Source organism: Lissotriton helveticus, chromosome 1_1 (genome assembly GCF_964261635.1).
Source record: "Lissotriton helveticus chromosome 1_1, aLisHel1.1, whole genome shotgun sequence".
NCBI lineage: Eukaryota > Metazoa > Chordata > Amphibia > Caudata > Salamandridae > Lissotriton > Lissotriton helveticus.
Window position 1 is genome coordinate 861650447 of NC_136057.1, and position 27579 is coordinate 861678025.

At 41.7% G+C, this 27579-nt stretch overlaps 1 protein-coding gene across 10 annotated transcripts in view; it reads right to left on the reverse strand.

The window, feature by feature from the left end:
• Window positions 1-27579, reverse strand: part of RPAP3 (RNA polymerase II associated protein 3) — a 286980-nt gene that overhangs the window by 233015 nt on the left and 26386 nt on the right. For 5 of the 10 annotated variants that reach the window (XM_078675415.1, XM_078675426.1, XM_078675405.1 and 2 more), the window contains 5 exons: window positions 26309-26359; window positions 26003-26094; window positions 18629-18870; window positions 11225-11368; window positions 4828-4938 (listed from right to left, as the gene is read on the reverse strand). In XM_078675415.1, the coding sequence (XP_078531541.1) occupies window positions 4828-4938; window positions 11225-11368; window positions 18629-18781 (408 nt within the window). In that variant the 5' untranslated portion in view covers window positions 18782-18870; window positions 26003-26094; window positions 26309-26359. The remainder of the gene's footprint in view (window positions 1-4827; window positions 4939-11224; window positions 11369-18628; window positions 18871-26002; window positions 26095-26308; window positions 26360-27579) is intronic. The other 5 variants (XM_078675461.1, XM_078675451.1, XM_078675467.1 and 2 more) reach the window with 2 other exon arrangements.

Sequence of the window (27579 nt, forward strand, 5' to 3'; positions counted from 1 at the left end):
CCCTCTAAAAAGCAAGCCCTTCAAATCATTACTTGGCTCCTTGTCTGCAATCTCCCATAACTTTAGGTTTAGCTTCATCACACAGACTTCCTCCGTTCTGCCAAAAACCCTGAATTAGCATTCCCCAGAAACACCATAGCTCTCTGGCTCCAACCATGTAGCAACTCCACACATTCAAATGGGTTCCTTAGCCATATCCATTATTTTCGCAAGTGGCCCTAAAATGTCCAGAAGCCTGTCATGGCACTGTTTTAAAGAATGTTCCAGACCCTTGCAAGGGTCTCTTCCCATCTTAAACATATACGTAATCATCTTAGGGTCTAGTTTAGGAGGAAAACATATCTTATTTTCTATTCCTGGCCTTGAACATTCCGCCTTTGGGACTTTTCTAACCTCCCTCTTAAGTGGCTTTCTGGTCCATTTCTTAATAAACTTGCAGACATGATCCAATGGCTACCAATCCGCACTTCTGGATGCCTTAAATCATACGGACTGAGCATTTCCTCTCCCAAAGGTCCTTTCATTACCATCTTCGAAGATGATGCGGCTTCTGCCTTTAAATCATCACTCAAATCATCCTCTTGAACTGCATCATAAATAAACTCATTATACATTTTACCTGACCCTTCCAAAACGGTCTCATCAGTCTCCATTAAATAATCATTGTCTGATAAATCCTATGTGCCGCCAAGGACATCTTTGCTTTGCATGCCACCAAGGGCACCCACTCTTCCTTCTTCCTTACTTCTTTTACCCATATGTTTTGTCTTCCTTACTTTCTCCCTTTACCTATTCTCCTTTCTGTTAACCTCTTCATCTGAACATGACCAAAAATCATCCTCTTATCTACTCTTTCTGTTGTTGTCCTAAATAATAGCCACTACTTCTCTAACAGAAGCTTTCACCTCATTTTGTATAAATCTTCTCAAACTTTCCTCACTGACTACCCTCAACCACCTGTGACTGAGCACCATTCTTGGGGACTTTTGTACCAATAAAAAACCTTCTATTCAAGACTTAACTTGATGTTCCTCTTCAAACTGTATGTTTTAATCACCCAATAACTGTACTAACTGTATTCTAAATCCTATTTGTTTTATCAATGCTTCACGCTCCTCAGCTAATAAGTGAGTGCCACAAAACATCACGTACTACCTCCTTCTTTCAAGATCACGGGGACCAATAACTGGCCTTTTCTACTCTTGCTCCGATTGAGTGAGGTTTCCCACATCGAACCACCCACCTACCACACCTCTTACGGCCGCACAAGCCCAGGCTACACTGCAAGCCTACGTCAGAAGCAGCCTTAACTCCTTCAGGCTTGCGCTGTCGCATGCGCTGACACAACAGTAAGACCCCACATGCGCAAGCACTTAGTTACTCAAATAATGGTAACTAATTAAACATACTTTTTTTTCTTTAATCCTAGCGTCTAACTCTCTAGTAAGCTACTCGGTACATATAAACCCCGTTAAAAAAGTAAACCTAACCCTCATTAAGGTACTTCCTAGTTACTCAACAAAAAAACAACATCATAAATGGTATCATTCATCTAAACACACCGCTTCTGAAAATTAAAAGCCTCCAGTCTTCCCGAATACTCACACACTTACAGTAACGAACTATATATAGTTATCTGAACAGGAGCAGCATTTAAAAGAGTGTTCAATGCAGGAGACATTTAATGTTTTTGGGATATTTCAGTTCTGGATTGTTTTTGTTTGGAGAGTTTTTTCAGGGTGCTGCTTCAGGAATAGCAAATAAAAGAACATGCATAATGGTAGCTGCCGTTGTTGTAATGAAATCAACCCATACACTGTCAGCTAGCAGCACATTAGGGAAATCATGCGGACTTAGTCAAAATAAATCATTAAGTAAAAATTATTTTTAGAAAAGGTGGCCATTAAACTGCATTTTGAAGTACTACAATAGTACTACTAAAGTACTAGAAAATGCTGGCCACAAACCCATCAGTGTACATCTTCACCTCTCCTACCTTTTCTATAGAACAAACTTCACACATGTAAGTTAACTATTTTGTAGCAAATGTGGCCGGGACTGGGGGCACTGTTGAAAAACAGTACTAACAAGATAGGTGGGGGTTAGGAAGGAGTAAGAAGAGGTTAGGGAAACATTAAGAAAGGGGTATGCACCCACACCTAAGACTAAGCCCATTTCTATTCATAAACTGCACATTTAAAGTTACTACAGCCAAAAAGAACCCAAAACAGTAGTAAATTCAAACACTACACACACAAACCATTGATACTGCAACACCCCCATAAAAAAAATAAAGGCGGCAGATACTTAAAACAAAACCCTAAAGAAAATAATGTTAGATTAAATTAAATATCATTATTTAAAATTGTTAAAAATATAAATAATTTTAATTTAACGCTATAAAGCATTGAAAAAAGAAATATTTGATTTGTTTAATAGCCTTTGTCGAACGTGAAAATAAATGTAACATTAATTTTAGTTCCAATACTTGGTACCTGTGTCTGAAAAAGACGATCACCCAGACAAAATACTGCAATTTAGTTCTGTTGTAATCTTGCCAACCACATGAAATTTCTATTGCCCATGGTGGGGCTTCATTGGCTAGGTGCAGTCAGTTTAAGGGGATCTGTGTTGTACGAATGGGTTTCATTCATTCACTCAAGGCAGGTGACGTATCTTAGTCGCCTTTTTTAAGAACGACATTCCTTTCAGGATTTTTAGGTCAAGTTTATTCTTGCTCCTATTTTACAACGGGTTTGCTATTTAGACTGGGTGGAGGGTCACTGTCATACAAACATCCATATTACTTTATGGTACAAAAGACTTCCTCAAGTTTTGTCTGTTCCTTTTAAGGATTTCATGTATAAGATTTAACTTGGATTTACTGCCCTGAATGTCAGACAGCTTAACTTCAGATTTCAAAACTTTGGTCTACACAACAAAATCCAGACAAATGCCATGTCCTTTGTCATAGAGATGTTAGCACTGAATTGTATGTAAAGGTTATGTACATGCTATTGCAGGATGCACCACTCCTTCTAATAAAATGGTGATTTTCTTCTGGATAATTGAGTTTTTTTTAGGTTGAAGCGAATCAAGCTCTAGAAAACTGAATGGCCATTTTAGAAGCATCTATTACAACAAGGAGGGAACCAAGAGCGCATAAAGGGCCAGCATACATGCACCAAACGATTGGAAGCATGTCAGTTGAATTTTTAATGGTGAAAAAACAGATGTGTTTAAATAATCAGTGAATGTACTACACCTTTTGGAAGAAATAACTATGCATCTGGTCAAACCGGCAAAAAAGCCAATTATCTATTTTATTAGGGAAGTATCCACTTTGAGCTAGAGAAGTCAATCAAGGTTATGCGGTTTATTAATTCCTAATCCTGACAATAGATGAAGAACCATCATAATTAGAATAATCAAGGAGGCCAATTTGACACAAATAGCAGAGTTTATGAATAAGCCCTACTGCAGGGAATTCAAGACTTACCTCTGCAAGTGTTGGGTTTCTTCACTCCCTCTAGCACAGACCATCTTAAAGCATTGCAATACTGCTTAGGTAGAGCAAAAAGGACTTCAGAGTGGAAGGGCAAGGACATATGCCATCAGGAATAGAGGAGATGCAAATGTGAGACGAATGTAACGCAGTTGCTCACTTCATAGGCACAATTATAGTGTCAGTAATGTGACAAAGAAGAGTAGGATTCAGTGTAAGGAAGAATACCTTTTGGTAATGAAGGCATTATTTTCATTGGGAAGTCTGACCAACTCCCCTATCCATATATAGATGCCATTTACCTCTTAGATGTGCTTGCAAATGTTGTATCTAATCATAACGATTCACACCCATTTGCTGCTCAATGTACCTGCTCATTGTTACAAATCAAATGTGAGTGGAAACATTCAGTGTTATTCAAGGTCCAAGATCAAACTGGCACTGATTTGGTCAACATTATGCGCCTTTTTAGCACAAGAACCATGCACTTTAAAAGTAGATTATATATAGATCTTTTACAAACAATGGCCCAAGGTGTTGCAAATTGCAAAATGATGCCACAGCTGGATTTCTTTTCAAATTGTGTTGTGCTTTCTAAATGCCTTTGGTGGAGCAAGCAATACCTAATAAACAGTTTCTCAGAATTCAGGAATGGTGGCTGATGTATAGTTTAAAGGAACGAAGTTTTACATCATGACTGATCTATATAGTGTGCAAGTTCTATATCTGCCATCTCAAAGTGGCATTCCTAAATGTTTTGTAGATTTATATAGTGCACCAACAGGGAAGCAAAACACTTTGCAATATAGCAAACGTTAGGATAAAAGTGTATATAGTAGAATGTGTCATCGATTAAAAGCAAAAAGTCCACATAACGCACAAAATAAAATCAAAACCTTTAGTATATGGTGGAGTTCAATTGAGGCATCGTGGAGTACAATAAGGAGGAAGGAAAACATCCTTCAAGAAGTGTAGGAACAATCCCTTAGGGCAGAGGTCGCATATATCAATTGATCCAGTCAATATTGGAAGTTCTTGTTTGAAAGTGACAGATCAGAATTTGGTCCCGATTACAGGAGGGATGCAATTATAGACTTTGGGAACACCCCTCATGAAGGAGGGAATTGGAGTTTATGTTTTCATAAAAAGAGGGTTTTTGAATTTGAGGGAGAGTAAGCCCCCTGTGATGCAAGAGAAGTAATTTGCCTTCTCATTAAAGAGGGTTTTGTGTATAATTCAAACCAGTTTGTAAATGCTGATGGACTCGACAGCGATCCATTGGCCGCCACCATGAATTAATACTGCATGACAATAGGGATTACCATATTTTTCTCAGCAACAGCCTTCTCTGAATCCACGCGAATTCCATCTTCATCCTCGGACTCCGACTCATGTGTGCTGTTACCTTTATCAAGGTCTTCAAGTATTTTGTCCTAGTACACCATAAAAAGACAAAGAAAAAAAAAGAGACATAAACAGCAGAAATGGCAAGTGTCTTCAAATATATAAACCCTGAAATGAAAAGGGGGTATACTTATTGCTCAAAAGAAGCACTTGAGGTGAGATATTCGGGAAGCTCAACAAAGATACTGTTAGCACTAAGCAGGAAACGACGCCAGGAATAATGTGGGTGTATTATCAAAGGCCAATTGTCAAGGGAATCATACAATCCTTATATGAAGGGGGTTGATGAGAGGGTCAATGAGACTAAACGGGCTGAAGGAAAAGTTAACCTGGTGAACAAGGCTGATTTCCCCGACACCTTTATTTACACAGCCATTCTATTGTGTAGCATTCTGAAAATTATAGACAAAATTCTAAATTCATCAGGGGTTCATTTATGTAGATTGTTCAGGAAGTTCTCAAAGAAACGAATTATAGAAACCAAAAAATAATGAAAGTAAGTATGAAAACATAGAAACAGGCATCAATTGTTTCATCTGTAATTTATTTGCCCTAATGGCAGATCTACAAAAGTAATATACCACTACCAAACGCTTCCAGTCACAGGGATATATAGTATTCGCTGATTGTCCAAAAATATAAGATACCGAGAGCCATCAAGTGACTTTCAGCTCATCATGATTTTTTATTCTGTACCAACTGAGCATCAAACCATATAGTAAAATCTAACAAAGGAAAAATAGATGCATAAGAAAGGTGTGCATTTTCCTAAATGGGCCAACTTATTTCACTGTAGGAATAGTAGAGATATATATATATATATATATATATATATATATATATATGAATTTAGGATAACCCATAGCATCATGTGATTCAGAGGGCACTTTGCAAAATGTGTGCTTTCTTACACACTGATTGAATTAGGATGACAAAAATAGAGAGAAATGTAATAGATAAAAGCAAATGGTTTACTATAACTATAGTTCCACACTTCTCTTGATAAACATGGCATCCAGCGTGTGTGAATGGGTCCAACACCTGTAACAGGAAAGTCCGAAGAATGCAACATGGCGACATCAAGAACATTCCATTCCATTGAATTTTCCAGGGATGTGAACAGCAACAAGTGTAAAAATTTGGGTTATCAGTTGAGAGTACCGATCAAATAATAAACACAGTCTTTGTTAGGGTGAACCTCAAAAGTCATTGACCTATGCTTAACACTCTGCTAGCTCTGCACGAAAACAGTAAGGCTTAGCTTAGATAACCACTCCTGGTAATCTGGTCGCACAGGACCGGGTCAAAGTCACAAGTTCAGGCTGACAGCGACGGAGCATGGGTCAGTTACTGAGACCAGGTTAGTCTTGGTGGAAAGCTTACCTTCTCAGAGTCTGCTTCCACGTGAGAAGTCTCGGCTGGAACTTCAGGTTGGTGGGAAGAGCTGGTCGCAATTGGAGATTTGCGTTGGTGGGAGACAAGTGCAGTTGCTGCTTTTGTCAAAAGGAGGCTGCCATCAGATGGTCGCACTAGCGGGCGGTTATTCGCGAAGAGCTCAGAAATTCTGGCTTTTCACTTGGAGTCCATTTCTTGAAGTCTGCAGGCTGTAGGAGTACACTCAAACAGCTACCAAGTGTCCAGGTCCTCAGGAGTCCACCCTTGGTGTCAGGAAGGACTCACTCCAGCAGAGGCCAGCAGCATGGTACAGGCAGGTCCAGTGGTGCAGGCCAGGGCATTTGCACGGTAAGCCTCTGGAAGCTTTTTGTGTCCATGTAGCTCAGGCATGTAGCTCAGGCAGGAGGTCAGCCAACTGACCCTTGGAGTCACTTCAGAGAGTCTTGGGTTCAAGGCAAGCATCTCCAATCTTCCTTATTCAGACAGCCGGGAGTCCTTTTTCTAAATCTTCCCCATTCCAGGAGCGTGCTGATGGCAGGTTCTGAGGGTAACACTTATATAGCCAGTACCTGCCTGTGTGCATGTATGGGTCACCTTCAGTGTCTAACCATAATCTGTTTCTGGTCAGGTCTTCCCCTAGGTTTAGCTCCAAATTGCCTAGAGCAACATAACGATCAGGCAGGTGTCAGCTGCATATGCCAGTGACAGGCAGCTTCAGAAGCCAAGAAAGGGGTGGGTGCAACCCTCAGTCTAACCTTTGAAGATCAGGAAGGGCTGAGTGCAACCCCACAGCCAATCTTGAACAGGAATGGAACTCCTTTCCCCACACCCAAGGTTCTTTTGTCCCATGTCTAGAAGGAAAACACATCACACCACATGAGAACCATAACAGTCATGTGACCCTGGACAAAATCAGAAAGGCACAATTGGTTTAGGCAGAAGAGCCAAAAGATTTAACCCAGATCTGTGACTGGGGCTGAAAGTTTAATTAATTCAGCATCCTGTCCATCAACTGTTCTTTTTGCATTTGTCACCCTAAATTGGAAGGGTATGCCCAGACGTGTGTTCGTGCTCGCTACGCCACCAGATTCAAGCTAGCCTGGCTGATATGGGGTGTTACCCTGAAAATGGTCCTAGGATGCTTGTTTCTGGTCCAGCTAAGACCTGGCCTGACAGTTCGGGCTGGACTGTTCCCATTGGGAACAGGGTCAAGACTGATTCGCATATGGCTGAGTCTAAACGGGAATGGCGGGGAGTGCAAAAAAAAAAAACATGGATTTAACTTCGATCTGAGACTGGGGGTGAATTTCTGATTAATTCAGCACTCAGTACATCATCTGTTCTTTTACCAACTTTTTAAAAGTGGGATTTTCAGAATAGTAACTTAAAATCTGACTTTAGTATTTGTCAGAAGCCCCTTCAGAGGGCCACAGGGCAAGCAGGAGATATGGGGCCGAACTGTAGGGGTTGAGTCCTCCTAATCCTGATGTCCCGGGGCCCAACCTACTACGGATTCCGGGCAAATGGGCCACGTACCCCCTCAGCACTCGACACTCAGTGGTAGTGCGGATTGAGCAGTCAAAGGTTTCTTGAGAGGGAGGTAGATAAGGGGGTGAACATAGGTTTACAACTCAAAGTACATTCAATAGCAGCAATAAAAGTTGTCTTTTTTTACCAAAAAGTATTTATATACTAACACAAAGGGAAATACAGCATACATAAACAATACATGCCCGTTGAGGTCAGGGCTCTAGCATTCAGTAAGCAGGTCCTCGAGTCCCACTTCCCTCTCACTAGAGGTAGTGGTTATTCCCAATTCACTATAAGTAACGTTCAGGTTAAGCCCCATTAGCAGTCTGATTCTCAGGAGTCCCATTCTAACTCGAAAAGTCAAGGTTTTTCCAGCGCCGAAGAGCTGGCTGGCAGCCAAGCACCCCCAGGGCCGTCCAAACTTTTGATCAGTTTTACTCGCACCACCAGGGATTGAATGACCAGAGTCTTCAAGAGTGTCTCACTCACAGAGGCTGAAATTCTGCATTCTGTGATTTAGGGTTGGAGTGTTTGAAGTTTGTATTGCGAGTCTGCTTCCTTTTGAAGTGTCCTCTCCTCTCCCCAGCCTCCAGGAAGCAGTCTGTCACCGCAGAAGCGACTCCAAATCTGATAGGCCCACAACACAGGCTATGGAAGTGACTACCTGAGCCACAGTCAAATGTATTAAAAAATTACCCTACAGCTCTTTATGATTCTCTTATCACCCCCATCTCCTTCCTGAGATTCTCGTATCAGCCCATTCTCCTTCCTGAGATGTGGCCATGCCCATTTCCACTGACCACTCTGTCAATCAAAGTGTACCCCTTGAAGTGGCTCTTCTTCATTAATTGTGTAATTGTGTACCACCCAGCTCACATGAATGCAGCAATCCACACATTTGCCTGGGGGAGTCCTCTGCCTCCTTATGCTTCATCAATCAGACTTGGGTCTCCCAAAGTGGAACCCAGAATCTTCCATGTAGTCTACCATTCACAGGCCCACATACACAATGCACATGCATACAAAACACATGCACTGCACAGCACTATACACTAACTTGATGTAGGCCAAGGATGAGTTAAGCACACAGCAGAAGAACTTTACATGAATGAGCCGGAGGGCCTCTCTCCAGTGCTACAGGTAAAAAGAACTGTTCACTTCTACTGATCACTACACATGATTTTGCCACCACAGTGCTCATGCTACTTAACTTCTGGTAAAGGCAGTAGTTTTTCACCACTATGACGGTATCACTTTAGGGACCCCTCCAGACAGGCCTATGTCTTGGCACACATACAGGATCTGTGTTCCCCCATTACATGACCAGTGGCGTAACAACAGCCCTCGAGGCTCCCGCAGTGTGGGGGAGGGGGCACAAAACTCCAGTTCCTATAGCAGCTTTCGGACCTACAAGTTTGAGGTGACTTGAATCTTACAATGCTTAGACTATTGGTAACAACTGTTATTTACAAGAGCTATACCCATACAATACAGCAACAAGTTTCCAGAACACTTTTCGAAGAGAATATTTTAACGAGATGATCTCTGGGCTAGGGAAATGTATTCACTGTTTATTATAATTGAAGGGGTGAAATAGTGAGACCCTGCCACTGTGACAGAAGCAAATGTAGAATTAAAAATATTGGGTGTCAGAGGTACTAGACCAAGGGGAACCACTCACACACCAGTCCACCCTGCATATGCATAAACCTGAACAGTTATCCACTTGCATGCATTCACCTATCGACTCAGATACTAGAACACACACAAAACAGTTGCCATTCCATCAGATCCTGTTCATACACTCATCCATGGCTCCGTTCATACTTGGATCCACCCACATACTTGCATCTAAACATTTATGCACACATCTACCTCATGCAATCAGGACAGCAACTGTCTGAACATTAATAAAACTACCTGTTATTGATACACCTGTGTATCCATCCATGTCTCCATTCATCTCAGTGTGGTATCTATGCATTAGTTCAAGAAAGTGTTCAAGCACCCATATGTGCAAACAATACAACCATGCTTTTGGATGCATGTGTGAGTGTCTGCATCCATGTTATTGTGCTTGAGTGCTGCATGCAAGTATGTATGCATGCTGTTTGTAGGTGTGCCTTATCTTTGTACATGGGTATTTGCGGTTTATGTATACATGGGTGCACATATGTGGTTGTGTATCTGCTGAGTGCTGTTAGTACACTGATGGGGAAAGGGGCAGGCCAATGGGGACAGAGAGCGATGGAAAGTGGTAGACAGACAGACAGAGATATTGACAATCTAGTAGACTCTTCATTGTTTTAAATGGAAATAGGGTGCATGCAGTTCGAAACCTTCCACTACCCAGTATGCCTATTTAATAATGCACAGTGCACGAGAGTTCAAGGGATTTTGAACTTGTAAGATCCATTGGTTTTTATGTGATGCCTGATTGCATCACTGAGAACATCGTTCAAGAGGTTACTCTTCTTCATAGGTATGAAATATAAGAACCTTTTACCAAGGGTGGAAAACAGCCCCCAGGCATGAACCAAGTATTTTGCACCAACCAAGGGTGGAGAGGTTATGACGAAACTGGCAAAACGAACCCAAGAGCAAGGGCTGGGCCTGCTAAAGAAGTTCTCGGAGTGCAAGAGAAGTTAGATGGTCTTTTGTTTATGCCAGGACACTTCGCTATTGAAGAACTCGCTAGAGAGAACTCAAAACTATCATGCAAACAACCAGACATATTGTTTATCGCATATCTCCCTTGCGCATACATCTTTCCATATTAAAGTCAAATAAACATTTTATTCAGATTACATCTAGCCCACAGGAGCCGAGCACAGCACCAAAGTCATGTATGGTTGAATAAGAGTTGCCAGTCCAAGACTAATACTTCTGGACAAGCAATGAATAACCATTCAACCTTTTGAAAGAAAAGAAAGAGCAATATCCCAAGGCATTCATATTGATATAAGCAACACTCCATCAGTAACAATAAACTGAACAATCTAATCTTTCCTTCACTCACAAATACAACTCCACACTAGTGATTCTAGACTAAGAGAATCACAGAATCTTGCGGAAGGTTACTGAGCTTCAAGTACTGTGAACAAACTACATCACCTACCTAAAAAATGCTGAGAAAGTCAAATTTAAAATGACATGAACATGCACATCACTGGTTGCTATGATATCCGCATGAGATAATACGAACATCAGATCTGCATCATAACAATAAATGTTACTGAGGTAGTCTGGGTTGGCTCCAAATCAGCAGAAAATTAAGACTGAACAAGGAATATACTGAGTGAACTGAAACAGTAGGGGCTGCGGTCTATTAAAAAATTAAATGTAGGCATTTTTACAAGTAACTAAAAGTAGAGTTAGATCTCATCTTACCACATTAAATTTGTCCCAAGCTTCATAGTCATATGATTTGATCTTGGGGGCTTTCACGTTCTCGTGATTCTGAGCATTTGCTGGTGATTTGGATTTGCTTTTTACTTTTTTCTTATAATTTCTGTTTCTAATTGGAGGTAAGCTCTAGATGGGAAAAAAAAAAATCACACAACAATGAATTGTTTATTTTTTTAATTTACTTCATAAAAAAGCAATCCGTTCAATGGAGAATGAGCAGCAATTTCATATATAAAACAATTGTGTTGGATTCTAGAACAAAAAACATGTTTAATTTAACTCAAATACTTATTTCTTCATATGGAAGTGCAAGATGAAATAAGTTACTTACCTGTAACTACAGTTATCCAGTATTGGTATCTTTCATAGATTCACATGCTTGAATCATTCCCAGTCGTCGTAGTGGGAGTCCCACAGTACAAATAACATAGCAGTAAGTAGTGAAAAACCATAGGCCCATAGATGTAAACATGTATTATATAGCCTATTAGTCTCTTTTTGTAAAAATTACCAAACTGAAAAACACAACCAATCAGAGACCAGCACCCTGTAGAACCTTCCCAAGAGAGGTTGAGTTCCTCCGATTTACCGGCACAAGTGTGGTAAGTACCGTAGTATAGAGGAAGCCTCTCCGGGTAGGAGAGTGGTTGCATGTGAATCTATGAAAGATACCAATACTGGATAACTGCAGTTACAGGTAAGTAACTTATTTCTTATCCAGTATTGGGCAATCTTTCATAGATTCACATGCGTGAATCAGAATAGCAAGCAGTGCCCCATATGGATAATGGAGATTTAGCCATATATATACGCACGCATATTAGCTGGTAGGCACTATAGTGGACGGTGGGTAATGCTAATACATTGCTTAGTACCATGTGAAATATGAAAAAAATATACTATACATCGTAGCAAACATAGATGTCGTCCTAACAGCGTAAGCAACAACATTCACCAGTGCCCGTAAACATAAGGATACAGATATGGATATATATATATATACAGATATGGATATATATATATATATATATATATATATATATATATATATATATATATATACATACATATACACACATATATATCTCAAAACAATTCCCTTGCAGGCATTGAGTGACGCAAAAATTAAGCAGAAAAGAAGGAGAACACCCTGGGTAGTTCCCAAGTTTAGGTGGAAGGCAGCTCCTGTATAGAGCACCCTCAACACCAGCGACACTCTAAATTTGCTCACCTCAAATTTCTGCTTTTCTATCAAAGTTTTTAAGCATAGGATTAGCACAGTGCTATCCACGCCGAGATAGAAATGGACAAAGTCTTTTGCCATTTGTACAGCAGAGTCTTTATGCATAGGATTAGCACAGTGCTATCCACGACGAGCTGTAAAATGTATCAAAGTTTTTAAGCATAGGAGCTGCCTTCCACCTAAACTGGCTTGGATGGTATTTTACCAATCCAAAGCTGTAATATTGTGCTAGAGTGGTAAATGGCTTTTGTCATTTTACAGCTCGGCGTGGATAGCACTGTGCTCATCCTATGCTTAAAGACTTTGCTGTACAAATGGTAAAACATGTTGTACATTTCTATCTCGGCGTGGATAGCACTGTGCTATTACTATGCTTAAAAACTTTGATAGAAAAGCAGACATTTGAGGTGAGCAAATTTAGAGTGTCGCTGGTGTTGAGGGCGCTCTATAAAGGAGAAGCCTTCCACCTAAACTTGGAAACTACCCAGAGATAGATACATATATATATATATATATATATATATATATATATATATATATATATATATATATATATAATAATTGTTTTGAAAAGAACTGTGGCTGTGAGTTGCGGCTCATTTCGTTTTTTCCTTGGAACTGACGTTGGATTTACAAGCGCTTGGTTCTGCCGCAGGAGCTACGCACCGCTACGAAGCGCCATTGCAGGGAAAACAGGAACCAAATCGTTGGGATATATATATTCTCCAAGAAAATGGCCTGCTCGGTTCCGCTCCTTCCCTGAAAGTTTGGGGGTGATTCGTCAAGTGGGGGCCGAGAAAAAAGGGGGGTCCCAAAACCTGTTTTCCCCATGCAATTTTCCATAGGGACCTTTAGCCAGGGCTACAGCCCGAACGGCTGAACGGAATTACACCAAATTTGGCAGAGAGGTAGAGTTCGGTTCGCAGATTGTGCTTCTTGATAAATGGTGTAAATCCGTTCAGTAGTTCCTTAGAAAATTACAAGTAAAATCATAGCGATATCTAGAGACGGAGTACAGCACGCGTACGAAAATCCGTACAATTACGAGCACGAGCTGCATGCTGATTGGCTGTCAACTGTGCGTGAACACTCCAAACCAGGAAGTGTTGGCAGCCATCTTGTTCGTCGCTAGAAGCGACTCACAAGGAAACAGTAAAACAAAGTTGAGAAATAAGGAAAGGGGGCAGGGTAGAAACATCCTGACCCTCTAGGCTTGCTCAGGGGGTCGTACATGGATCTTTAGGCTCAGTTTTTATTTATTTTTTTAAATAAAAAAATCGGGGGGGGGTACGCGTATGGCATACGTACGTGGTGGAAAAGGGAAATAAAAAATAGAAGTCCGTTTTATTCATTAGGTCTCGGGGGGGCAAATTTCGGGGGCAATTTTTTTCATAGTTGGGGGCTTGTAAGGTGCCCCGAGCACCGGGAAACGCCACCCCTCTGTAGTTTTATTTTGAAGTATGCGGGGGGAGGCTTTTTTTTATATATATATTTTTTTTAAAGTGTGTTTTCAGCTCTCCCTCTCGATCTCCCCGTACACGTTGCGGGGACCACCACCTTCCTGGGGCAGTAATATGTAAAATGACCTTCCAGCTCCGGGTACCTGCACTCCCTGGGGTTTTTTAATGTTGGGAGGGGGTCGCGCTGCCCCCCTCCTGGAACCCTTGGTGGCCCTGGGGTCCACCATCTCCCAGGGTTGGTTCTTGCAGTGTCTTGGGGTGCGTACTTCCGGGACACTGCTGTTTGGTATGGTAGGGCGGGACCGTCACGGCTCCCACTTTACCACAGCAAACCACTTTCCTATTTGAAAAAGAGAGCAAGTCTTAGCCTGAAGACTGCTGGTTCATGCTACCACTAGGATAGCTTTCTATAAGGTTGACTTTACAACCACCATAAATAAGGGTTGATTAGACTGGTGCAAGGTGCCCACTATAACTAGTGGACATCATATGCCAGGCTAACTTCTCACAAAGTGATTCTTTAATCATGTGAGCCGTTTTAGGTTGTTACCTTTTCTCCTCCGGCCTGACCTTCAGGCTACCTCTGTCTCTTATAAAACTTGGAGGAAGTATCGCTTTCTGCATCTGAAGCGGCGTCATTCTCCTTTTTCAACCATAATAAAAGCCGTCCTTCTCTATCCCTCAAGGTTTTAGTAGGGAAAGTGCGGCAGATCTTACAGTGCCTTGCATCATGCTTTGGAAAAAGACAGTGAATACAGTCTTTGTGGGCATCATCAATGTGAACATTCTTCTCACAGGACTGGCAAGGTCTGAATAATCCTTTAGAATCCAACATATCCTGATAAAGTATAAGATATACCGAGCCAGGCTCAGGGAGACTCCCTTACACAACGAAGTGCGGTGAAAATCGGAGGAACTCAGCCTCTCATGGGAAGGTTCTACAGGGTGCTGGTCTCTGATTGGTTGTGTTTTTCAGTTTGGTCCTTTTTACAAAAAGAGACTAATAGACTATATAATGCAGGTTTGCATCTTTGGGCCTATGGTTTTTCACTACTTACTGCTGTTATTTGTACCGTGGGACTCCACCTATGACGATGGGGAATGATTCAGGCATGTGAATCTATGAAAGATACCCCAATACTGGATAAGTAAATGTTCAAGGGTTTTACATATTTTATGATGTTGGACTGTATGTAACAAATCAAAATTACCTAGGTTTGCAAGCAAGTCTTTGGATAGCCCATATACAATATCTACAATATTTGTTTGCACATTTTTAGGTAAGAACAAAACTGCATACATGAGGAATCCTCCATACTAAGAATATTAACCCAATCTCTAAATCATCCTCTGCATTTTGTTTATGGACAGGAAATTTTGACTTTGTGTTATGAGTCGAGGGCGTTTAGATTTCAGCAACATGGACTCATTTTAGGGTGGATTTTGTGGCTGGAGAGCAAGATTTAAATAATTTGGGGTGGATTTTGGGGCCAGCGAGCAAGATATAACATTCCTAGACAATATCTTTTTCTAGGAGCTTGGGTCACTGATGTACACATTCAACATTTCTTAAATGTCGAAAATCATAAAGCACCACTTTTTTGTGTCCCTCAGTAAGAAATGTTTTAGATGCCTAGATTAGTTTGAGCGTAAGGACAACAGAACGGTTCTGGGTGCCGCTGCGACAAAAAGGAGTTTCTAAGGGACAACGCAAGATTGAAAAGTAGCGCCCATCCCTCCAATAAAGTTCACTCAAAAAGCCAACACAAGATCAAGACAAAAGCGGCTCCCCTCGCACTGGCATTCCACAATTGCAGGAATAAATGACCCAATTGTCTGGAATAAGAGGCTGCCCTCCAACCGGGAAAATCCATACACAGTCATTTTACAACACACAATATCTGGACTCGAATTTTATGGCTGATTTGTGAGTCATTTAACAGAAGAGATCAGTTGATCTCGAAAATAGCTCTTTATGAGTTCTAGGTCCTGAGGAGAACCCGACTAATTTATACTTGGGTTCGAAACTCGCCGACCGCTATGTGACCAAACAAGTGTATGAAAATACACTAATCAGGCTAAACCCCCTCTTTTTTTTTTTTATTGTGTGAAGGATTGATTAACAGTTTTATGTTGGGTGCCCTGAATAGTGCACTGTCTGGTATTGAATGTGTTCACTCTTTTTTGAATCACTGAACTCTAGCTTATTCACTTGTTATGTAGAATTTGTTGTCTAGGTCATGTCCAGGTCGTGTCCAACGATACAATTTGTGATGTCAAATTTTTCTGTTTGTATTATATGTGTCAACATTTTGCTTGTGGTCTGTTGACATATTGTTTTATACATTGTACTAAAAACCAATGTAAATTTCCCCCAAAAAAATTTCACGAAAAAATTAACTCTTAAAATGAAAGAAAAGAAATAAAAACGCATGTTTTTTGGTCACATCAAGTGTCCTGTGTGATCGAACGAAATGATGATCAACTAAAATCAGTACTGGCATGTGTGTTGTTGTTTGCTAGATTAGTTTGATGGCATTACCCTGTTAGAAGTCAATGCTGTTTCAAAAATAGTATACAAGTATACAGTAACATTAACTCATTGACTGTCTAGAAAACAGTAGTATTGATTTATTCAGACACCCCCTGAGGACTTCACAAATATTGGAAACCAGAGTAATTCTGAAGGCTCGCGAAGTTACAAAAATAGGATAACATAGCTCCATTCTTTATTATTCAGAAAAGGGGGTGGTGATGAACAGAGTGTCTGAATTAAGCAGACCACTCTTACCCAGTCCAAAGATCAGGGCTTGATCCATCACCGTTATTTAGCTCACTGCCCCATCCCAGCTCAGAACCTGGCTATATGCAAATTAGTCTGTCCCTGGCCCAGTGCATCATGGGAACAGGGCACACCAAACCCCAAAGCCAATTCTTCACCAGAAAGGATACAAGCTACCGGGCACCGGTTTCTGGCATTTCAGCCTCGTCGGCCCTGGGGTTGGAATAATGTAACTTCATAACCTGTGAGACGAGCTATGGTCAAGTGTTGTGTCTGTGTCCTATTCGGTGATGGATCAAGCCCTGATCTTTGGACTGGGTAAGAGTGGTCTGCTTAATTCAGACACTCTGTTCATCACCACCCCCTTTTCTGAATCATTTTTGTCCACCATAAGCGTGGAAGGGTATACTCAGATGTGAGTCCCTTGCTCATTGCACCATCAGGATTCAAGCAAGCGGGCCGACGACGCCTGAAATGGCAGAAACCGGTCCCCGGAAGCTTGTTTCCTTCCCAGTACAAGAATTGGCTTGGTAGTTTGGTTTGCCCTGTTCCCATCATGCACTGGGACAGGAACAGACTAATTTGCATATAGCCAAGTTCTGAGCTGGGATGGTGCAGTGAGCTAAAAAACGGTGATGGATCAAGCCCTGATCTTTGGACTGGGTAAGAATGGTCTGCTTAATTCAGGCACTCTGTTCATCACCACCCCCCTTTTCTGAATCATTTTGTCCACCATAAGCGTGAAAGGGTATACTCAGATGTGAGTCCCTTGCTCATTGCACCATCAGGATTCAAGCAAGCCGGGCCGACGACGCCTGAAATGGCAGAAACCGGTCCCCGGAAGCTTGTTTCCTTCCCAGTACAAGAATTGGCTTGGTAGTTTGGTTTGCCCTGTTCCCATCATGCACTGGGACAGGAACAGACTAATTTGCATATAGCCAAGTTCTGAGCTGGGATGGTGCAGTGAGCTAAAAAACGGTGATGGATCAAGCCCTGATCTTTGGACTGGGTAAGAGTGGTCTGCTTAATTCAGGCACTCTGTTCATCACCACCCCCTTTTCTGAATCATTTTGTCCACCATAAGCGTGGAAGGGTATACTCAGATGTGAGTCCCTTGCTCATTGCACCATCAGGATTCAAGCAAGCCGGGCCGACGACACCTGAAATGGCAGAAACCGGTCCCCGGAAGCTTGTTTCCTTCCCAGTACAAGAATTGGCTTGGTAGTTTGGTTTGCCCTGTTCCCATCATGCACTGGGACAGGAACAGACTAATTTGCATATAGCCAAGTTCTGAGCTGGGATGGTGCAGTGAGCTAAAAAACGGTGATGGATCAAGCCCTGATCTTTGGACTGGGTAAGAGTGGTCTGCTTAATTCAGGCACTCTGTTCATCACCACCCCCTTTTCTGATCCATTCTTTATTAGCCAGGGGGCATCACCTTTACAATTGTATATGTTGAAAATTTCAGGGAGCGGATAATTCAGGAACTAGATAGAAGGCATGGAGACATCTACTTTTCACTGTTTTAAATAATCCATTAATCCAAATGTTCATTTGTTACCATTTATTGATTGTGGTAACCTGTGAGGCACTGTATTTGGAACCAGCATTAATTCCACCTCTTTCAATGGAGGTGTTATCTAAGTCTTGCAGTTCTGGAATGCAGTAACCTAGGCCAGGAACAGAATAGACATCTTTGCCATTAATGGTTCTAGATGTTCACTACACACCACAGTAATAGAAGAGAAAGTCTGACAGTGATTACAGCAAATAATAGAATAACGCTATTTATTTCATTGTATTACAATTGGAAAAGCAGTAAGGTGCTTTGTAATTTAATGTTACATAATATTTGAAAATATTGTTCAGCATGCTAAACAAGACTGCTCTAATGAACTTGCCTGCTCTGATGCACCACCCTCCCTGGTCAGCTTAGCATCTGTTTGTTTGATGTCCTTTTCCCAGCTTTCTAAATCTCGTAAGAAATCCTGGAGCTCCTCTGCATTTTGCTTCATCTGAAGTTGCAACTCAAGTGCTTTACTTGGAGAAGTCATAACTGCTGCCGTTTAGTAAGTGCAAATCGGTCACAGAAATAAAATCCCATTTAATGCAAGCAGCAATTATCTCATGAATCGACCATGATCTGAAAGGAAAACATAGTGTATAAACAATTATCAATAGCATAAAAATATAAAAATGATTCTTGCTCTCAAAACAATAACCAGTCTCTACAAAGCTGAGATATTCTAGCAAAATAATATGAAATATGTACATCGAAGAACTCTATCAGGATTTCGAAAGCAGTCTGTAATAGTAAGTTTGCTGGTAGTAAACTATTTGATTAAAATATATGTATATTTAAAAAAACTGAAAAGGGGTTGCAGACCTTTGGTCAAAATGTTTTTTTTGAGAAAATAAGTTTAGCAAAGTATTTTTTACACGATCAAAAAACAAAGTGAACTATTTTACTATATGGTATAGTAAAGATCACTAACTATGCCTACGATATGTAACAAACATATAATCTAGGAATTAGGGTAGGAAAGTAAAGTCATCTAGCCCCCAAATATTATTTGGGGAAGGATTAACTTCATTTAAAATAAACTGCATTACTAAAACCAATTTCAAACAGAAGATACTAAGTTATCAGAAGGACATATTTGCGATCAAAAATTTTAAAGATGGAAAGTCGCAATCAAAGGAACTATTCATCATTTCCCCTCACTACAAACACTTAGTTTTGGGAGAAGTAACTACTTTATTGGCTTTAAAAGCTCTGAATAATAAATGTAACATAGTGGTGCTTTACAAATCGGTATTGCTCAAAGATGCTTAACACTCACAGTCTTTTCTCATCCTGTTTAATAATATGCAATGCAATTCGAATGATTCAAGAGAATAAAATACAAAGGTGGCTAATTAGAAACACATTTTATCTAATGGCAAACAAAAAGGTAGATTATTTTCCACATATTATTTAGGAAATATCTCCATTTGCAGTGAGTCTATACATAATTTATTCATTCACATCATAGTTCAAATCTGATTAACATGCCCAACCCGAGTCTGCATCTAAAGAGCCTGTTCAAATTCTCCTGACTGTCAAAGGCATATTGACAATGTGTGTGTCACAAGTGCAAGCATATTTAGTCAGCGTCAGAACAATTGGTCCTCAATTCTGCTGGTATGACACCGTTCCTGACACACAGGCTAGAAATGCAGACGATTTAGGCCTGCCAATACAAATAAGCGTGGTCAGAACAGGCGGGTAAAGGTGATCGTGATAGATACCATGACCTCATTGACTGGGATAGGAACTACAGGCACCTACAAGGTAATGCACTATAATCCTACGGTCAATGTCATCATATGGGGACAGGTTTGTGGGTGCTCGGCTATTCTCAGAAACTTTTGGGCCTCAGTTCACCGCATAGGTTTCAACAAGAGATCCATTACAGGTGTATCTTAGCTTCAAAGTCAAATAGTCATCAAGTAGACTATTTGGTGTTGAAATGGGATGGCACTGTGCATGGGACATAGCTAATCGACTGAACTCTCCAGTTCTCACTGTCAAAGATTGAACTGGAACTGAGAGATAGGGGCTACATGTGCCATTAAAACAAGATATTTCTAGGGACGTAAGTGCAAACAGCCCGGAAATCGAGCACACCGCCCTCAGGCAATGAATAGATCACGAAGAACTAAAGTTAAACACCTCATGTTATAGTCAAACTTTGAAAAGGGAAAAACAAGCACTGACAAAAATCTGGTTTGTCCTAAACAAGGAAGAATGCTTCTTCTCATTAAATATCATATGGCGTTGTTCCTCCAATTTAAGACCAAAGACCGCATTGCCTTCAAAAGGCAAATGAATGCCTGCATTCTTATGCATATTCGGTATGCCAATCCCTCAGAAAGGGAGTTCTCCTTGCTGCACTGGTGGGCTCCTTCCGCCAATGCAGCAGCCCTAACAGAATCAAATGAAACATTTAGCATGAATGTAGTTTGGTTCTCCAGACTCTCCACTAAAGTGGAGTTCTATCTACATCCCCTTTCTGGACTGTTTTAAATAACTCCTGTCAGACAGCATAGACAGGATTGTTAATGCACAATATACACAGTAGCTTTCATGCCCAGGATGGTTCCTGTGTATGCCTTCTTCAGAGCTAAATTTAACTTTTTATCCATAGGGTACCTAGTCATATTTGCAATCTTCCATGGATGCAAGTCCCACAAGACTGGCTACAAAGGCGTCCACTGCTACTGGTTCAGGGATCTTCATATCCAGATCTTCTAGTGGAAAAACGTTAGACATACAGCGTAGAATTATGACCTTATCTGGATAATTCCACGCTCTTAAAAGTTCATCAAGAACATGTTGATGAAAGAGTAACACATGGGTCTGTGTTTTTACAAAGTTGTGTCAACACAGGCTCAGAGAATGTAAAGGGCATTTCTTCAGAAGAAACCCATATTCAACCATAACCTGGCCAGTATTTGACGTCTTCCCTTTTCTAGATTTAGGCTTCATTTTATCTCCACACCAGCCAGCGTATCCAGGAGAACGCTCCTAACGTTCTCCTCAAAGGGTTTCTTAGCTTCATGGCCTCTAGATCTGTGCCTAAGGGGAGAAAATGATCGGAGTGGAGGTCAGAAAAGAAATATGAAGACTCCACCTCATATTTATATTTTCTTGTGTTCCTGCCCATTTCTGCAATTTAAATCAACTTAGCAATCAGTGAGCAAAATAAAGAGAAAAAGAGGGTGCTGGAAAATGCATATGCGCAATGGGCACGGAGCACATTCTTCACCAGACACTACTCTTCTCACAAATGTGTGCTTGCTGCAGGCTACATAGTACCAGTCGCGCTTCCAGTAAAATGTGCATCCAGGACATACATCCAGCCACATACCTATCAGCGACCGATGCCTAGGTAAAGGCTTACCACAATCCTGTACTCAGCCTTCAAGTCTCAATCTAATTAGATAACAAGCCTTCCATGTTCTCAGGTGGTTTCAAGGATTAGTACATACACCCAAACCCTCTCAAGTCATTCCCACATTGCACATCCGTACTTATCACTGTGCCCAGAAGAGAGATCCCAGACTATGTCAATGGGAATATAAACAGAAGCCCTTTCTCCTACCTCCTGGTCTCAGTCATAAGACAGGAAAAAACCAGAAAGGATTAGAAGTAGGCTATGCGTTATGGCACCTCTTCGGTGGGCAGCATGTATACTTCTACTTCCTGTTCTTTTCCGGTCATAAGGAGGGATACACTTCACATGTAATGGCACGGACGATGACTTAGGAGATAATGGTTTGCACTGCATCACTGTTGCCTATGAAGAATGAACCATTGGTGCGGTAGTTACTGTGATGGCAGATAAAATAGACCCATTATTGGTTTATGGACCTGTGTTATACACTGGAAGTTGGAATGATAAGCTGAGCTTACAGAATATGCAGTGTATTTGCAAGCTTTTCAAGCTTAGATCCACAACTCTTCACTGCAAGATCAAATTAAAACTAGATCTGACTTTGTTACAAGAAAAGTTAGACATCTATAATCTGAAGCATTTAATTAGCAGGGCTAATGTAGCGACAAACATTTTAAAATTAGTTATTCAGGAGGTGATGGAGAAAGAAATGCTTGGGAACCATGTGTCTTAATTTGTAAAACATCAGGATAGTGTTTTAATTAAAAATGAGCTGGAAAACTGGGGTAACTGGTAAACTTTGATTAGATATAGACACACAATGCCAACATAATGCCCATTAGGGTAAAACAACGGACCACCATATCCGAGATAACTTTTAAAATAAAGTTAACTTTTTTCTTTTAAACGCAGACCAGTTTAAGGGAAACTGGGCTGTGTTAAAAAAGAAAAGTTTACTTTTTTTAGTTGAGAAGTGGCAGCTCCCCAACTAACTTTTCTGTACTAAAGGGAAGGGGTACCAAAAGGTTTTTGCGCATATGTTACCACCCAAACTATGATGTCTGTAACATTTCAATATTTTGCGACTTCATTTCGGTCACAAAACATTGATACATACCGGTCAGATGGAGGGGAGTGCAGGGGAAGAAATTTGCCAGAGGACTTACCTGCGATATGCCAAAGGTCTCTGCCAGCACCTTCACTTGCGATAGAAACAAAAAACAGACTTTTACAGGAAGCCAATGAGGAGCCAGAGACAGAAGGACAAGAGAAAGTACAAAAAAGGATGTGAGAGAGGATGGACAACAAGTGAAGCAGGTCTGAGGATGCCGATGATGAAACCTAGAGAGAGGAATGCCAAGTTGTATTGAAGAAGTGGATGAAAAACGAGGGGAAGCTTCCGAGGTTACGTTTTTAACGCAAACCAGAGGAGAACTGTTGGACTGGGCCCTTCTTGCGGGGTCACCCCTAAACTTTTTGCCTTTCTCCTACCCTCTTTTCCAACACAATGGCGGTGGTTTCAGGACTCTGGGCACTTTAGCACTGGTTAGCAGTGCAAAGTGTGTGTGCTTTCTGCCTTCCATAGGCTTACATTAGGTACCCCCCCCCCCCCTTATGGGATATCTCCCCCATGGTAGACAATATGTATGCCATGTTTGGTGTGTGTGAGATGGAAATATTAAATGCTGCACAATGGTGTGCACAGATTTATTTTCACCATTGTGGAAATGCCACTTTTAAACCTTGCCATTTCGGTGTGCTGTGGGCCTGCCTGCTGGAAGGCTGTCTCCGCCCCCAGGGTATGTCTGTCTCCCAGACCCCGGCTCATGAAGGGAGAAGGGAAGTCTGGCAAACAGGGTGCTCTTCACCTCCCCCAAAACCAGTTGGGACCAGTTTCCCCAGAGACCCTTCCAGAAGCTTCTGTCCCTTTCTAGTAGGTGGGGTGAGGGGTGTGTATATATAGAGGAGCTGAGACTCCATGTGGGTGTGCTTGGACTTTGATTTGAAGGGGACACTCTACCAGGAGGTACTGCCGCAAGGGCCTGCATGCTGGCCCCTGTGCTCAACTGTACCGCTGTCGGGGCCAGTGAGAGACCTTTGCTGGAGTGAAGACTGCTGTGCCAGGAGGAGTGCCACATTATGGGGGTTGACTGTTCCAAGGAACTGCTGTCCTGTTCTGATAAGCTGCCAACTGCCTGCTGAGCTTGCCCAACATTGCCTGTCTGCTCCCCCTGGCTTCTAGCGCCTCGTGGGCGCTACTTTATTGTGTGGGACCCTGAATCTTTGCCAGCTACCTAGCGCCTCATGAGCACTGCATCTAGCACCTGCCCAGGAGAAGAGGAGCTGACGCATGCAGCGCTGGGCTGCCGAAGCGCTACGAGGGAATCCCGGCGTGTGGGATTCCCCCTGTGCTAGTGATCGAGGAGCGGGTGCCCACTCCGCTTTGCACCAGGAGAGAGCGGATGCCCACCCCGCTTTATACTTCAACATAATGGGAGCCTACCCCGCGATATCGCTGTGTGGCGGGAGCCCACCACACACTCTGAAATCGCTGAAGAAATCACCGCTGCAGCCCGGGGAGAAGAAGCGCCATAGACGCAACCAGGAAGCTGGGTAGCTTGCCTGGAGATGGGCCGGGCCGCACCTTGCGAAGCTGGATGTGGAGGCGGCATCGGGGTACATCGTCGGTGTCCGCCTCCCCTTTTGTCCCTCTGAGAGCACCATAGTGGTCGTACTGGTTTCCCAGCTGTCCCTCATGGAATTGGGCAGCTGCAACGTGCGGCCACCTTTGTGTTGGAGTCCACGTGGGGCTCCAGCGTGAACTTGGATGCAGTGTTCCATAGGCTACCCAGCGGCGCCGCAGCTGTGGGCCACAGCAACGTTCTTTTTGGCTACCCTATTATTGGAGTGGGGCATTTTTTACTCCAGAGCCCCAGGAGGTGGGGCTCCAACGGACCAGGGCTGACTTTACTTTACTCAACTTTCCCGCTGGACAGTGGGCAGTTGCAACGAGGGGTGGGTTGCGGGACGCTTGGTTCCAGAGAATCAGAGCTTCGCGCTGGCTTGGTTTTCCTTTTGGGAGCAGCATTCTTTCAACCAGCATGCAGGGGCTTATGCGGCCATACCCCTGATAGTTGGAACTCTGCCTATGTTAATTGATGGTTCTTCCCAGCGCTGCCTGCCTGAACCGGTTAGCTATTTCCTCCCTGATTGGGAAGTAGTGTTCTTCCAGAGGGATAGAGGCTCATAAGTTTTGCGGGGAGTGCAGAGTCTACTACACAAGGAGTGCAGAGTCTACTACACAAGGAGAGCCCTGAGTTTATGTGCATTTCGTGGATGTTGATCTCCACTGAGACTGACTTGTAACTGCCTAAGGAGACTACTTAATGTGCATTCTGCCTGCTGAGGAGGCCTTCATGCTCATATTTTATGCCTCGTTCTAATAGGGGGATGCACAATGTAAGTTATGTCTAGAGATGTTGCATTCATGCTCATGTGATCTTCCATAACTGTCATGTTTTGATGCTTGCATTTTATGCCTGAGCTAACATGGTTTATGCCTACAACAATATTGTTGACCTCTTTATTTTGCCAGTAGTCACTGGTTGCTTTGTATAGGTCTAACACCCGATTAAGAGGTTTATGCCTAATCTGATTTATATATACCTTATGCCAATATGATGATGCTCAGTTCCTTTTTTTTGCCAGCAAGTACTGGCTGTTTTGCATTTAGTGGTGATATGTCGTGATGGTTCTGGCAGCGACTTGATTGGTGCTGCCTTGTACATAATCCCTTCTAAATTGCTACATGGTGCCGGTTGGCACAGTGTTTATGTACCTGTGATGGTTCTATAATGTGTTTTACCTAATACACAAGTTATTTTTATATATCATGGTGTGGAGTCTCTTCTGTAGTGAGTCTAGTGTGTGGCCTGTGAGTGTGCGCTGCACAGATGCTTTTCACATTGCTCCTAAGTTTAACCTAAACCGCTCAGCGCCAAGTTACCCCATTTCTAACAAGAACATCTAACAAGTGGAACTAGGAATAAGAGCTGAAAGAGCCTTATAACCCACAGATATCAAAGGAAGACATTCAGAATCCGGCAGACTGTGAACACTCTGCCAGTTTCGTGTTATCGCCCGCCATGCTCCAGTAGGAGCTAGCTTTCACAAGGAGCATAAGCGATCTGTTGGGTTCTTCTGGAGAACTATAACCTGAAGATATTGAAGCCTGATAACAGGGCGTTAAAGAGGATTAGAAATCCGAAATGTACTTATTAAGAAGTACATCTCTCACAGTTAAGCGAAGAAATGATAGAGTTAATCTAGACTTACTTCTCTCACTTGCTTAAGTTCCGACACCTTCATATTGGTTTTGTTGTTCTTTTTATTTCACCAGTTCATGCAAATATATATTTAAAAGATCTCTGAGAGAAAATAAAGAGAGATCCTGGTTAAACTCGGCTAGGAAGCCTGAAAAGGGAAACAGACTATTAAAGATAACAGAGACATAATTTAAAGAGAAAGAACAAGCAGATAAAGATCTAAAAAGGCAAAGCAGACAGCACAGAAAAGTTATGCAGTAATAGTGTTTATAAAAGGGCTAAAAAAAGAAAAGTAGAACAATATATAGAAACTTACCTTTGGTCTCTTTTCTCTGAGGGCACTGGTGGAGAGAATCCGAGAAGACAACTAAGGAAGGAAAGACGTGTTTAAAGAATTACATTAACTACAGATCAAAAGCTATTATCCACTCCACACTGTGAATAAAAATAAATACAGGACTTATACTTAAAACTAAGTACTTCAGTTTCATCTATTTTCCAAAGCATAATAAAAGAAAAGAAGTACTGTGCTTAAATCCAGGTGTGTGGAATCATTATCCTGCGCTGTGCCAACGATAATTCCATAATGATTCACTATTTGGAAAAGTCGCACTAAACACTCCCCTTCCAAAAAGCAATTTGTTACGCCTTTCTAAACCCATTTTGCGATTCAGTAACATATTACTGAATCAGAAAATGAGATTAGTTCTTTTAAAAAAGCCATTTTGCAGTCACAAACCGTGTGAATATTTTCAACTTTCAGGCTTTACAACCTCAATATGGGTTTGACCATCAGCACTTAGCATTTAAGTTAAAAAAAAAGTGAAGTAAAAACATATATTTTTAGTAATACAAAAATAGACTGCATCTAGTGCAAATATTTTTTTTACTATTTCCATAAGAACACACTCAATAACTCAGCTGTTAATACCCTTATAACACCTCTCAAAAGAAAAAAAAATCTTCATAACAAATAATGCTAAAATGATTCTATCAAAGTCATATACTGGCTCCCTAAAAGCCTCTAGATTTGCTGATTTACCACTCATAACATCAGGCACAATTTAAACAGAAACTGAAATGAAATAATGCAATATTCTGAAATTCGTTTTTATCAATGACGCAAACAAAAGGAGATGATGGACTGAGAGATGACATTTTTTAGACACTCACCTAGTCACAGATCTGGATTGAATCGATTATCGTTCTTTAGCTCACTTCCCACCCAGTTCAGACCCAGCCACATGCAAATCAGTCTTGACCCTGTTCCTCAAGGGAACAGTCCAGCCCAAGCTGCCAAGCTAGCTCTTTCCTGGACCGGAAACAAGCAACCAGGGACTGGTTTTGGGGTAAAAACCCTCACCAGCCAGACTAGCTTGAATCCAGTGTATAAGAGAGCAAAGTGAGCAAAAGATGATGGATGGAGCGCTGAAACTTTTCAGACACTTAGGCAGGGTATGCCCAGACATGGGTCCCTTGCTCACTTTGCCACTGGATTCAAGCTAGCCTAGCTTATGAGAGGATGTTACCCCGAAACTGGTCCCAGGATGCTTGTTTCCAGTCCAGGGAAGACCTGGCTTCACAATT